This window comes from Ranitomeya imitator, chromosome 5, assembly GCF_032444005.1.
Source record: "Ranitomeya imitator isolate aRanImi1 chromosome 5, aRanImi1.pri, whole genome shotgun sequence".
NCBI lineage: Eukaryota > Metazoa > Chordata > Amphibia > Anura > Dendrobatidae > Ranitomeya > Ranitomeya imitator.
The window spans coordinates 545,829,531-545,844,780 of NC_091286.1; the positions used below are offsets into that span (position 1 = coordinate 545,829,531).

The 15,250-nt window shown below is 43.5% G+C and overlaps 1 protein-coding gene across 2 annotated transcripts in view; it reads right to left on the reverse strand.

Annotated features, from left to right (window-relative positions):
• Positions 1 to 2,490: 2,490 nt before the first annotated feature.
• Positions 2,491 to 15,250, reverse strand: part of LOC138638382 (glutathione hydrolase-like YwrD proenzyme) — a 104,318-nt gene continuing 91,558 nt past the window's right edge. For both annotated transcript variants that reach the window (XM_069727623.1, XM_069727621.1), the window contains exon 12: positions 2,491 to 4,730. In XM_069727623.1, coding sequence (XP_069583724.1) covers positions 4,474 to 4,730 — 257 coding nt within the window. In that variant the 3' untranslated portion in view covers positions 2,491 to 4,473. The remainder of the gene's footprint in view (positions 4,731 to 15,250) is intronic.

Genomic DNA, 15,250 nt, shown 5'->3' on the forward strand with positions numbered 1-15,250 from the left:
TGACAGTCTAAGTTTCTTATAATATATATATATTTTGTTTAGCCAAATTAGTTAACAAACATGGATGTTTGTTTAAGCAAATAACTTATGCTGTAATGTTGTTATTGTTTCAGTTGAATAAATCTATTTAAATTGTTATTAAGGTCAGGATTATTTTTCTCCTTCCTAAGTACAACAGAACAGTGGTGTCCAAATATGAATGATTAACCCATTAAACTGGGGAGAAAAAAGTAATATAAAAAGTGATTCTAAAAATCTTCATCTACTTGCATGTTAAAGTAGCAAGAACTAGTTTAGGTAGAAACTTTGATTTAAATCACTGATTTAAATCAAGCCTTACTGACTAGTGATTTAAATCGTGATTTAAATCGTGATTTAAATCAGTTAGATTTAAATCAAATCCACCCTGTCTGCCAGTAATCATATATAGAGTGAGGTGACATACTAATCGTTCTAATTTCACGTCATGAATAATATTAATGAAGCTTTAATATGTTGCGTCCACATCACATTGTATAGGCATGTGATTCAGGGAAATTTGTACTATGTTGAGTCATTTCGGCAACTCCCTTGGAAGTATAATTACACATATGTAGGAGTGATCGTGTTCAGCAGGGAAAGTACAGATTTAACTCGCCAAACTGCAAAGCACAGGTTTGTTACGATGCAATCCTGTGTATGACTATAAATCTCTCATTTGCCCTTTTCTGTCACGTTATTCTGTTTCTGTCCTCTACTTTTGTAAGCTGACATTACCTAATGAAATACCATATGCCTCACACTAATATTACTGCTATCATAGACACAGTCTAAGGCCACGTTCACACTTTCAGTATTTGGTCAGTATTTTACCTCAGTATATGTCAGCCAAAACCAGGAGTGGGTGAGAAATACAGAAGTGGTGACATGTTTCTATCATACTTTTCCTCTAATTGTTCCTCTCCTGGTTTTGGCTTATAAATACTGAGGTAAAAAACTCACCAAATACTGAACGTGTGATCGTGGCCTAACAGCAAATCTATTTCACCCCCTCCCATAAATATATAATTATGTCCTAATAGTGGTCTTCTAGCTGGAGCTGTGTACTGACTGCAGAGGCCGGGATTGGAGATTTCTCTGGTCCTAGCTGTAGCTATCAATACTACCAGCTCAGATTGACTGTTGGACATAAGCCCATCGAGAATGAATACAAACTAAACCATGAGTGAGTAGACTAGGAATATCAGGTAATATTCACAGGTATACTGAGCCCGACAAGCCTCGTTAAAACATAAAGCACATTAGGAAAGGTGCCAATGATGGCATACCTCTCCAGGGTGACACTCTACTGTAAAGGGCACAGTACGGACTTTCACCACAGCAAAAAATGGGGAATAGAACGAAGAAGCTGAAAGTCACTCAGTGCGTATCTTGAAATCTGCGTTCCTTTAATATTTATACAAAAATGTTCTTTTTTACTTTTAACACAAAAAACATACACTCAATCAATCTGACAAAAAGGAGGCGCTGTTCACAACAAGCAGATTACTTCTCTCAGGTTAGACAAGGAAACAATGATCTGACTAGAGCTAGTCACAATACCTTCCATCCAGGGGCGTAACTATTGCGGTCACAGATGGCGGGACTGGGTCTGTGCAGGAAGAGTTCTCAACTGAATGAGCGTCCTTGGACACAAATTCAGCTGACATGTGTTGTGGAGCAGAGAATCACCAGCTTCCTGTGCCGCAATAGCTATAGTGCCCGCCGACCAGAGGCCGACAGCTGACGTCAGCGTGCCCATTGCGGACGGTACTTGAAGTCACTTTCATGTGCCACCCACCCCTCTGCAGTGGTTACGGAGGAGAATTATGACCCTGCGTGCTATGGGAGGAAGGAACGGTAAGAAGAATTTTTTATCTTTTATGTTTAAATGTGTTTGAGGAAAGCACCAGGTTGGCGATCATTATTACATATAGGGTCCAGTAAAACAGGATGTGGACCAGGACAGGGACATTCTTACAAAAAGGGGGACAGTATTACAGGATAGATGCCAGGAAGGGAGATAATATTACAGGATAGGCAACAAGAAGGGGGACATTATTACAAGATGGGACCCACGAGATTATTATAAAATGGTGGACATTATGGCCGGATATATGCCAGGGTGGAGGACATTATTACAGGATGGGGACTTTACTATTATTATAGCACCATTTATTCCATAGGGCAATTTACATGTGAACATAAATATTACAGGATGGGGGTCATGATGGGGGACATTATAACACGGGCCCATATATCTGACCAAAATGCTGGTGTGGGCCCAGGTCCAAAACATACACTTAGGCCCGTAGGGCTCTACTTACGTCACTTCGTCCATCTTGCCTGCACGAGTTGTAATAAATGTAATCACTGTATGATTGCCATCTTTGCAGTATGGGCATAATTTAGAAACCGACATAAATAAAATTGCAAATGAATGTACCGTATGTTATAAAAGTAAGCCCAATATTCCACAGTATGACTTTTCCCATTTATTCAATGTGTCTGAAAATGTTTACATTCCTTTAGAAGAAAACATTTACTACTGTGATTGGAGTTTAATTGCAAACAGAAAAATTGGTGTCAAAGTGAAAATTCATCGTAGCCAGAGTTCATCAGCTGCCAGAATAGCTTTCCTATCCTACAGAGTGGGCATATTGCCAATATACAGGTCCTTCTCAAAAAATTAGCATATAGTGTTAAATTTCATTATTTACCATAATGTAATGATTACAATTAAACTTTCATATATTATAGATTCATTATCCACCAACTGAAATTTGTCAGGTCTTTTATTGTTTTAATACTGATGATTTTGGCATACAACTCCTGATAACCCAAAAAACCTGTCTCAATAAATTAGCATATTTCACCCATCCAATCAAATAAAAGTGTTTTTTAATAACAAACAAAAAAACCATCAAATAATAATGTTCAGTTATGCACTCAATACTTGGTCGGGAATCCTTTGGCAGAAATGACTGCTTCAATGTGGCGTGGCATGGAGGCAATCAGCCTGTGACACTGCTGAGATGTTATGGAGGCCCAGGATGCTTCAATAGCGGCCTTAAGCTCATCCAGAGTGTTGGGTCTTGCGTCTCTCAACTTTCTCTTCACAATATCCCACAGATTCTCTATGGGGTTCAGGTCAGGAGAGTTGGCAGGCCAATTGAGCACAGTAATACCATGGTCAGTAAACCATTTACCAGTGGTTTTGGCACTGTGAGCAGGTGCCAGGTCGTGCTGAAAAATGAAATCTTCATCTCCATAAAGCATTTCAGCCGATGGAAGCATGAAGTGCTCCAAAATCTCCTGATAGCTAGCTGCATTGACCCTGCCCTTGATGAAACACAGTGGACCAACACCAGCAGCTGACATGGCACCCCACACCATCACTGACTGTGGGTACTTGACACTGGACTTCAGGCATTTTGGCATTTCCTTCTCCCCAGTCTTCCTCCAGACTCTGGCACCTTGATTTCCGAATGACATGCAAAATTTGCTTTCATCAGAAAAAAGTACTTGGGACCACTTAGCAACAGTCCAGTGCTGCTTCTCTGTAGCCCAGGTCAGGCGCCTCTGCCGCTGTTTATGGTTCAAAAGTGGCTTTACCTGGGGAATGCGGCACCTGTAGCCCATTTCCTGCACACGCCTGTGCACGGTGGCTCTGGATGTTTCCACACCAGACTCAGTCCACTGCTTCCTCAGGTTCCCCAAGGTCTGGAATCGGTCCTTCTCCACAATCTTCCTCAGAGTCCGGTCTCCTCTTCTCGTTGTACAGCGTTTTCTGCCACATTGTTTCCTTCCAACAGACTTACCATTGAGGTGCCTTGATACAGCACTCTGGGAACAGCCTATTTGTTGAGAAATTTCTTTCTGGGTCTTACCCTCTTGCTTGAGGGTGTCAATGATGGCCTTCTTGACATCTGTCAGGTCGCTAGTCTTACCCATGATGGGGGTTTTGAGTAATGAACCAGGCAGGGAGTTTATAAAAGCCTCAGGTATCTTTTGCATGTGTTTAGAGTTAATTAGTTGATTCAGAAGATTAGGGTAATAGGTCGTTTAGAGAACCTTTTCTTGATATGCTAATTTATTGAGACAGGTTTTTGGGGTTATCAGGAGTTGTATGCCAAAATCATCAGTATTAAAACAATAAAAGACCTGACAAATTTCAGTTGGTGGATAATGAATCTATAATATATGAAAGTTTAATTGTAATCATTCCATTATGGTAAATAATGAAATTTAACACTATATGCTAATTTTTTGAGAAGGACCTGTTTACACTGGTTTATGATAGGTGTGAGTCCAGTTTTGGGACATCCACTGACTGTGAGAATAAAAGAGCTGCTGTGCTTTCTCCTGTTCACAGTGCGAGTGTATTTCTTTTCTCATATTTGGCAAATATATAATAATAGCACTTTGTAGATAGGAGACCTTTGGCTGTAACAATTAGCTGCCATTTACACTACAATAACCCAATGCGCAGCCATCGCCCCTGGGGTCAGAGCCAGCCCACCACACCATGTTGCTGTCTGAGAAGATTTCACATGATTTCCACCAATCCCCTTTAGTAATAATTTGTCCACGTCCAAAAAGTTTCCTGTCATGACCAGTGATAGGCCAGTGTACCAGGTGACCCCTTGCTTTTAAGTCTTCTGCAATGTTGCCTGGAAGGCCGTCCTCCAGATACAGGTGCCATTTATGTTCTGAAAATGAACAAAAAGTCAAACATACAAATAGTACAAGAAATAAACATATAATACATAAGAAATATATATATTACCACAGGATTATGTGATATGTATAGATGTGGAAAGTTATTTGGAAAGGTAACAGCCTAATGGTGCCCATACACCACTCATGTGGAGGCTGCTTATCTACCTGGGAACGAAAGAGTTTACATTCATCCCTCTCTGACCCAACATCGTCTTCATCACTTGAATTCACCATGTCCAGATGACTTTAATCTATTGTTATACCCAAGACTGGGACAGTTTGAATTGGTTTTACTAATTCAATGTTCTAATTAAAGATTATAAACCTTTGCTGTAGGTCCAGCCCAATGTGGCTGCTTATTTGATTAAGATGACACCTCTGTCATCAGTGACTTATCTACCTGGGAACAAAGCATCAGGCATTAAAAAATACCAACTATTTAATCCCTGCTTTTCCCGACATCTGCTTGTAGGATAGAAGAGGGGTGGTCCGAGTCGAAAGTCCATGCGGAGATTGTCAACAGAAGTTTATCTCAACTGTTTAGACAATGTAGTAATTCTGATCTAGCAGGGCTATGAACTAAACTGCTCCAACGTGAAAACTGATGCACCCACTGCCCCATGTGTAGCTCCGAGCACTTGTTGCATAACGGACGGGTGAAGAAGCTGCCTCATATTTACTGGCACTAACCTGGTCCATGAACCGGATCAGGGTACAGTGTGCTTACGATTTTTTCCAAGAAGAGGCTCACGTAAAAAAATGTCCACTAAGCAACATATGGCCAGTGTGTGATCTGTTATGCACATAGTTGGCCTGTGTGTGATCCGTTGTGCACATATTGGTCTGTGTGTGGTCTGCTGTGCATATACAATAGTTGGTTAGTTTCTGGTCCACTGTGCACATTGTTGGTTTGTGTCTGGCTGGTTTGTGCATAGTTGCTCTAGATGTGATCCATTGTGCACGTAGTTGGTCTATGTGTGATCCGCTGTGCACAAAGTTGGCCTGTGTATGGTCTGCTGTGCACATAGTTGGTCTGTGTGTTTCGCTGTGCACATAGTTGATCTGTGTGATCTGTGTTCACATAGTAGGTCTGTGTGGTGCTGTGCACATAATTGGTCTGTGTGATCCGTGTTTGCATAGTTGGTCTGTGTGTGGAGCTGTGAACATAACTGGTCTGTGTGATCCATTGTGCACATAGTTGGTCTGTGTGTGGTGCTGTGCACATAGCTGGTCTGTGTGATCCGTTGTGCACATAGTTGGTCTGTGTGTGGTTCTGTGCACATAGTTGGTCTGTGTGATCCGTTGTGCACATAGTTGGTCTGTGTGTGGTGCTGTGCACATAGTTGGTCTGTGTGATCCGCTGTGCATATAGTTTGTCTGTGTGTGGTCCGTTGTGCACATAGTTGGTCTGTGTGTGTTGCTGTGCACATAGTTGGTCTGTGTGATCCATTGTGCACATAGTTGGTCTGTGTGTGGTGCTGTGCACAGAGTTGGTCTGTGTGATCCGCTGTGCATATAGTTTGTCTGTGTGTGGTCCGTTGTGCACATAGTTGGTCTATGTGTGTTGCTGTGCACATAGTTGGTCTGTGTGATCCATTGTGCACATAGTTGGTCTGTGTGTGGAGCTGTGAACATAATTGGTCTGTGTGATCCGTTGTGCACATAGTTGGTCTGTGTGTGGTGCTGTGCACATAGCTGGTCTGTGTGATCCATTGTGCACATAGTTGGTCTGTGTGTGGTGCTGTGCACATAGTTGGTCTGTGTGATCTGCTGTGCACATAGTTGGTCTGTGTGTGGTCCGTTGTGCACATAGTTGGTCTGTGTGTGATTCGCTGTGCACATAGTTGGTCTGTGTGTGATCCGCTGTGCACATAGTTGGTCTGTGTGTGATCTGCTGTGCACATAGTTGGTCTGTGTGTGATCTGTTATGCACATAGCTGGTCTGTGTGTGATCCACGTGTACATAGTTGGTCTGTGATCTGCTGTGCACATAGTTGCTCTGTGTGTGATCCACGTGTACATAGTTGGTCTGTGATCTGCTGTGCACATAGTTGCTCTGTGTGTGATCCGTTGTGCACATAGTTGGTCTGTGTGTGATCCGCTGTGCATATAGTTGGTCTGGTGTGATCTGCTGTGCACATAGTTGGTCTGTGTGTGGTCCGTTATGCACATAGCTGGTCTGGGTGTGATCCACTGTGTACATAGTTGGTCTGTGTGTGATCTGCTGTGCACATAGCTGGTCTGTGTGTGATCCGCTGTGCACATAGTTGGTCTGTGTGTGATCTGCTATGCACATAGTTGGTCTGTGTGTGATCCGTTATGCACATAGCTGGTCTGTGTGTTCCGCTGTGTACATAGTTGGTCTGTGTGTTCCGCTGTGTACAAAGTTGGTCTGTGTGTGTTCCGCTGTGTACAAAGTTGGTCTGTGTGTGATCCGCTGTGTACAAAGTTGGTCTGTGTCTGATCCGCTATGCACATAGTTGGTCTGTGTGTGATCCGTTATGCACATAGCTGGTCTGTGTGTGATCCGCTGTGTACATAGTTGGTCTGTGTGTGATCTGCTGTGCACATAGTTGGTCTGTGTGTTCCGCTGTGTACATAGTTGTTCTGTGTGTGATCGGTTATGCACATAGTTGGTTTGTGTCTGATCCGTTATGCATATAGTTGGTCTGTGTGTGAACCGTTATGCACATAGCTGGTCTGTGGGTGATCCGCTGTGTACATAGTTGGTCTCTGTGTGATCTGCTGTGCACATAGTTGGTCTGTGTGTTCCGCTGTGTACAAAGTTGGTCTGTGTGTAATCCGCTGTGTACATAGTTGTTCTGTGTGTGATCGGTTATGCACATAGTTGGTCTGTGTGTGATCCGTTATGCATATAGTTGGTCTGTTTGTGATCCGTTGTGCACATAGTTGGTCTCTGTGTGATCCGTTATGCACATAGTTGGTCTGTGTCTGGTGCTGTGCACATAGTTGGTCTGTGTGTGAACCGTTGTGCACATAGTTGGTCTGTGTGTGATGTGTTATGCTCATAGTTGGTCTGTGTGTGATCCGTTATGCTCATAGTTGGTCTGTGTGTGATTCCGTTGTGCACATAGTTGGTCTGTGTGTGATTCCATTGTGCACATAGTTGGTCTGTGTGTGATCCGTTGTGCACATAGTTGGTCTGTTTGTGATCCGTTGTGCACATAGTTGGTCTCTGTGTGATCCATTATGCACATAGTTGGTCTGTGTGTGGTGCTGTGCACATAGTTGGTCTGTTTGTGATCCGTTGTGCACATAGTTGGTCTCTGTGTGATCCGTTATGCACATAGTTGGTCTGTGTGTGATCCACGTGTACATAGTTGGTCTGTGATCTGCTGTGCACATAGTTGCTCTGTGTGTGATCCGTGTGTACATAGTTGGTCTGTGATCCGCTGTGCATATAGTTGGTCTGGTGTGATCTGCTGTGCACATAGTTGGTTTGTGTGTGGTCCGTTATGCACATAGCTGGTCTGGGTGTGATCCACTGTGTACATAGTTGGTCTGTGTGTGATCTGCTGTGCACATAGTTGGTCTGTGTGTGATCCGCTGTGCACATAGTTGGTCTGTGTGTGATCCGCTGTGTACATAGTTGGTCTGTGTGTGATCCGTTATGCACATAGGTGGTCTGTGTGTGTTCCGCTGTGTACATAGTTGTTCTGTGTGTGATCGGTTATGCACATAGTTGGTCTATGTCTGATCCGTTATGCATATAGTTGGTCTGTTTGTGATCCGTTGTGCACATAGTTGGTCTCTGTGTGATCCGTTATGCTCATAGTTGGTCTGTGTATGATCTGTTGTGCACATAGTTGGTCTGTTTGTGATCCGTTGTGCACATAGTTGGTCTCTGTGTGATCCGTTATGCACATAGTTGGTCTGTGTCTGGTGCTGTGCACATAGTTGGTCTGTGTGTGAACCGTTGTGCACATAGTTGGTCTGTGTGTGATCCGTTATGCTCATAGTTGGTCTGTGTGTGATCCGTTATGCTCATAGTTGGTCTGTGTGTGATTCCGTTGTGCACATAGTTGGTCTGTGTGTGATTCCGTTGTGCACATAGTTGGTCTGTGTGTGATCCGTTATGCCCATAGTTGGTCTGTGTGTGATCCGTTGTGCACATAGTTGGTCTGTTTGTGATCCGTTGTGCACATAGTTGGTCTCTGTGTGATCCATTATGCACATAGTTGGTCTGTGTGTGATCCGTTGTGCACATAGTTGGTCTGTTTGTGATCCGTTGTGCACATAGTTGGTCTCTGTGTGATCCATTATGCACATAGTTGGTCTGTGTGTGGTGCTGTGCACATAGTTGGTCTGTTTGTGATCCGTTGTGCACATAGTTGGTCTCTGTGTGATCCGTTATGCACATAGTTGGTCTGTGTGTGATCCGCTGTGCACATAGTTGGTCTGTGTGTGACCCGTTATGCACATAGTTGTACTGTGTGTGGTCTGCGGTGCACACAGTTGGTCTGCACATACACAGCACACAGACCCAAAAAATCACATGAACGTACTCAAGGTAGGTTCACACAAAATATTTTGACAAGGATTTTTTGTTAGAAAAATTTGTTGTGGAAAGCTTGAGCCTTTTTTTTAACTAAATAAAGACTAGGCCCATAACCCCTGTTCCCGAGCAGACACATTTTCATGTTTTTTTTTCCGTAGATGCAGTTTTAAAGACCTAAACTTTTTTTCTAGTTTGGATATTGAAATTAGTTTGTCATTTTTTTTTTTCGTGATACGTGGTGCTTACCTATTTTTTATGTCATTGTCATATTCTTTTTTCATATATTGCCAATATTGGTGGAAAAATAAAGGGCATGCGTGTATGTTTTTCACATTTTTTATGATCACAAAAGACCACTGAAATACATTTAAAAAATTGTTTTTAAATATATTGGGCACATTTTTCTTACAATTTTTAAACAGGGCAAATAACATTGATTTGGATTGGCGGTGACTTTTTTTTTTTACATGATTTTTATTTATTTATTTTACATATTGTGCCCCCCATAATCTACTATATAATCATCTAATTCTGTCTGTTTGTCTGTATCGAAAATCCCGCGTCGCTGATTGGTTGCACCAGTCGCCCGCGACCAATTAGCGTCAGAAGCAGTCTGGCCGCGAATTGGCGTGGGATTTGAACAACGCTTCCCTGATTGGTCGCGCCCGGCCGGCCGTGACCAATCAGCGATATTGGTGCGGGATTTAAACCCCGCTTCTAGAATACCCTATGCGATAGAATCAGCCCACCATCTAGTGTCATGTAAAACCTTATAGTTTTTATCAACTGATTTCCCTTGTATCTAGGGCTGGTATATTAACCCCAGTTACAGTGGAAATGCAGGTTCCTGGCCGCATAGCAGAGCTGAGTGGGTCTCCTAGGACTCAGCAGCTCCTGCTCCCTACCTATACACCAGTAGCGTAGCTACCGGGGGGGGCAGAGGGGGCCATCTCCCCGGGCCCCCCACTTTGAGGAGGCCCACCTGGAGCTATGCTACTGTAACTGTATTGGTGTATGCAGCATACAGTTACATTCTGTGGCAGAGCAGGGAGAATCGATCTCCCTGCACTGCCGCCCGACCGCTATGGGGCCTCTGAGCAGGCGGTGGGGGGCCCGATGCCATTAATGATAGGCCCCGCCTATCATCGCAGGTTCAGCTGTATCGGCTGCATGCCGATACAGCTGACCGTATTGATGAGAGGAGCGCTATGCTCCTTCTCCCATCATCCCCCTGTCAGCGTCTGACGTCACCAACGCCGACACTGACAGCGGGTGCTATGGCGTAACTATCCGGCTCCCACTGTCCGGAGATGTGCGGGAGCTCGGACCAGCGGAGGAGCCAGGAAGAAGAGAGGTGAGTATTTATTTATTTTTTATGGTGGCTGCCTTATAATACAAAGTCTACCTATGGGGGGCTTCCTTATACTACAGAGTCTGCCTATGGGAGGCTGCCTTATATTACAGAGTCTGCGTATGGGGGGGATTCCTTATACTACAGAGTCTGCCTATGGGGTAACATAGTAACATAGTAACATAGTTAGTAAGGCCGAAAAAAGACATTTGTCCATCCAGTTCAGCCTATATTCCATCATAATAAATACCCAGATCTACGTCCTTCTACAGAACCTAATAATTGTATGATACAATATTGTTCTGCTCCAGGAAGACATCCAGGCCTCTCTTGAACCCCTCGACTGAGTTCGCCATCACCACCTCCTCAGGCAAGCAATTCCAGATTCTCACTGCCCTAACAGTAAAGAATCCTCTTCTATGTTGGTGGAAAAACCTTCTCTCCTCCAGACGCAAAGAATGCCCCCTTGTGCCCGTCACCTTCCTTGGTATAAACAGATCCTCAGCGAGATATTTGTATTGTCCCCTTATATACTTATACATGGTTATTAGATCGCCCCTCAGTCGTCTTTTTTCTAGACTAAATAATCCTAATTTCGCTAATCTATCTGGGTATTGTAGTTCTCCCATCCCTTTTATTAATTTTGTTGCCCTCCTTTGTACTCTCTCTAGTTCCATTATATCCTTCCTGAGCACCGGTGCCCAAAACTGGACACAGTACTCCATGTGCGGTCTAACTAGGGATTTGTACAGAGGCAGTATAATGCTCTCATCATGTGTATCCAGACCTCTTTTAATGCACCCCATGATCCTGTTTGCCTTGGCAGCTGCTGCCTGGCACTGGCTGCTCCAGGTAAGTTTATCATTAACTAGGATCCCCAAGTCCTTCTCCCTGTCAGATTTACCCAGTGGTTTCCCGTTCAGTGTGTAATGGTGACATTGATTCCTTCTTCCCATGTGTATAACCTTACATTTATCATTGTTAAACCTCATCTGCCACCTTTCAGCCCAAGTTTCCAACTTATCCAGATCCATCTGTAGCAGAATACTATCTTCTCTTGTATTAACTGCTTTACATAGTTTTGTATCATCTGCAAATATCGATATTTTACTGTGTAAACCTTCTACCAGATCATTAATGAATATGTTGAAGAGAACAGGTCCCAATACTGACCCCTGCGGTACCCCACTGGTCACAGCGACCCAGTTAGAGACTATACCATTTATAACCACCCTCTGCTTTCTATCACTAAGCCAGTTACTAACCCATTTACACACATTTTCCCCCAGACCAAGCATTCTCATTTTGTGTACCAACCTCTTGTGCGGCACGGTATCAAACGCTTTGGAAAAATCGAGATATACCACGTCCAATGACTCACCGTGGTCCAGCCTATAGCTTACCTCTTCATAAAAACTGATTAGATTGGTTTGACAGGAGCGATTTCTCATAAACCCATGCTGATATGGAGTTAAACAGTTATTCTCATTGAGATAATCCAGAATAACATCCCTCAGAAACCCTTCAAATATTTTACCAACAATAGAGGTTAGACTTACTGGCCTATAATTTCCAGGTTCACTTTTAGAGCCCTTTTTGAATATTGGCACCACATTTGCTATGCGCCAATCCTGCGGAACAGACCCTGTCGCTATAGAGTCCCTAAAAATAAGAAATAATGGTTTATCTATTACATTACTTAGTTCTCTTAGTACTCGTGGGTGTATGCCATCCGGACCCGGAGATTTATCTATTTTAATCTTATTTAGCCGATTTCGCACCTCTTCTTGGGTTAGATTGGTGACCCTTAATATAGGGTTTTCATTGTTTCTTGGGATTTCACCTAGCATTTCATTTTCCACCGTGAATACCGTGGAGAAGAAGGTGTTTAATATGTTAGCTTTTTCCTCGTCATCTACAACCATTCTTTCCTCACTATTTTTTAAGGGGCCTACATTTTCAGTTTTTATTCTTTTACTATTGATATAGTTGAAGAACAGTTTGGGATTAGTTTTACTCTCCTTAGCAATGTGCTTCTCTGTTTCCTTTTTGGCAGCTTTAATTAGTTTTTTAGATAAAGTATTTTTCTCCCTATAGTTTTTTAGAGCTTCAATGGTGCCATCCTGCTTTAGTAGTGCAAATGCTTTCTTTTTACTGTTAATTGCCTGTCTTACTTCTTTGTTTAGCCACATTGGGTTTTTCCTATTTCTAGTCCTTTTATTCCCACAAGGTATAAACCGCTTACACTGCCTATTTAGGATGTTCTTAAACATTTCCCATTTATTATCTGTATTCTTATTTCTGAGGATATTGTCCCAGTCTACCAGATTAAGGGCATCTCTAATCTGCCTTATACTTCAGGGTTGGAGCCATCAAACAGTTTGGAGGCTACTAAGGGGTCAGTATACTGTGTGGGTGGTACTACAGTGAGGGGTCATTATACTGTGTATAAGAGACCATCATACTGTGTATAGGGGAGGAGACTCAGGACATTATTTAATGTAAAGTGGGCACTTATTGTTAAAGGGGAACTCGGGTTACTGTGACTATCAAAGGGGCACACAGAGGGAATTATTACTTTCTAGAGACAAAATATGGGCACTGTTTTCTAGGGCACTTGCACCCGGCATTACTATATTATAGAGCAGATCTGGGCAAAGTGCGGCCCGCGGGCCACATCGGGCCCACTGGCTGTCTCAGTCCGGCCCACGGGGCAGTAATAGTGTCACATACGGCAGCAGCGGCTCAGTATTGGGGTATCAGCAGGATGAGGAGTCTGTGCAGGTTGGGAATAGATGGTGATGGGGCTGGAATATGAGAAGTGAAAGGTGTCTTTCTTGTAATCTCTGCAGCTGAGTTCTGGCTGGAAGAAGTTGTCATGTCAGTCTGGGCCAGATGGAAAAGATGGGAAAAATGAACAATTCCATCAGCAAGAACGTCAGCGGTAAGAGATTATCTGTAACTATACTGTGATCTCTTATATGTTCCATAGGACTGGTATATACCACTGACCATATGGCGGTAATATATCCATGTTGGTCTTTGTATAGAGATTATTTTTAGCAACATCGCTGTCATCTGCTGAGGTCCTCCTCTACTATTAGGGTGTGTCACTGAGTTGTAATCAAGGTTACCTGGTTAGGGGCCCACTCAGTAGTTTTGTCCCCCCCCGAACCAAAATACTAGCTACGCCCACAGTGATCACATGGTCACTGGCTCCGGAGGAGGACGCACTATTAATGCTTTTTATTACTGTACAAACAGCACTTGTTCAGCACTGTATATACAGTGATCGAGATGACAAAGATGGTAATACATTAATGTGCCTTGTCTACGGGGGGCTTGGCAGTGTTTGACAGCTGCCCTGTCCCAGCACCTGCACAATTACATGTTGATAGTCTACTATACAGTAACGTTTTAGATCGCAGGACATTTAAAGTCTATGGACTCTCCGTAACTAGTTAATTAATGTTTTTTCTGTATATTGTTGCATTTATTCATACTCTGAAAAGAAGTTGTGGAAAAAAAAACACCAGCATGTGCACAATGATTGTTAGGAAGGTTGTGCAGAGTTTATTTTAAGCATTTTTTTTGGATTTTGCTCTAAAATCCTCATCAAAAGTAAATGTGAATCTGATGGAATAATACACACACCTCCCAACCGTCCCGGATCCAGACTGTCAGAATCGGGACTGCCCCGTGGTCATGGGCGGACATTAGATTTCCCGCACTGCAATGTCAGCCTCAGCCTCATCCCTCCACCCGCAGAGCAGCACACAACATATATTTCCCATTTCCCATGGTGGCTTACAATTCTCCCATTCCCTGAGACCCACAAACAGACCTGGTGGTGGAGTCGGCATACTGCTGTCCCCACAATGCACGTTCCAGGTTATACCCTCAGTTCCATCACTCTCATTCCCTTCTTTTGAGGTCCACACCATCAGGCTCTTCCGTCCCCTCTCCCTCAGAGTAGCGGTCATATACCGGCCCCCAGGCTCACCCACCCACTTCCTAGACCATTTCTCTGCCTGGCTGCCGCACTTCATGTCCTCAGAGCTCCCAACCCTTTTCCTGGTAGACTTCAACATCCCCATTAACAGCCCCACTTCCACATCTGCATCCCAGCTTCTATCACTAACCACTTCTCTAGGCCTCTCACAGCTCTCAACCTCTGAAACACAGAGATGGTAACACCCTGGACCTGGTCTTTGTCTGGCTCTGTTCAATCTCCTACCTAGATAACTCACCGCTTCCCCTCTCTGACCACAACATTCTATCCTTCACACTGACAATTCCTCGCCCACCCCAGCACTCTCCTACCTACCACACATTCAGAAATCTACATGCAATTAACCCTCATACACTTTCAGACTCCTTACACTCATCATTGTCCACAATCTCTTCTTTTTTCTGTCCTGATCTGGCTGTACATCACTACAATGACACTCTTAGAAGCACCCTTGACCAAGTAGCTCCCCTCACCCTCAGAACCTCCAAACACAGAGTGAAACAGCCCTGGCTCACATCGCAAACCCAATTTCTCCAGCGATGCTCTAGGAGTGCTGAACGCTTATGGAGGAAAACTCACACACCAGAAGACTTCATACACTTCAAATTTATGTTAAGGATCTATAACT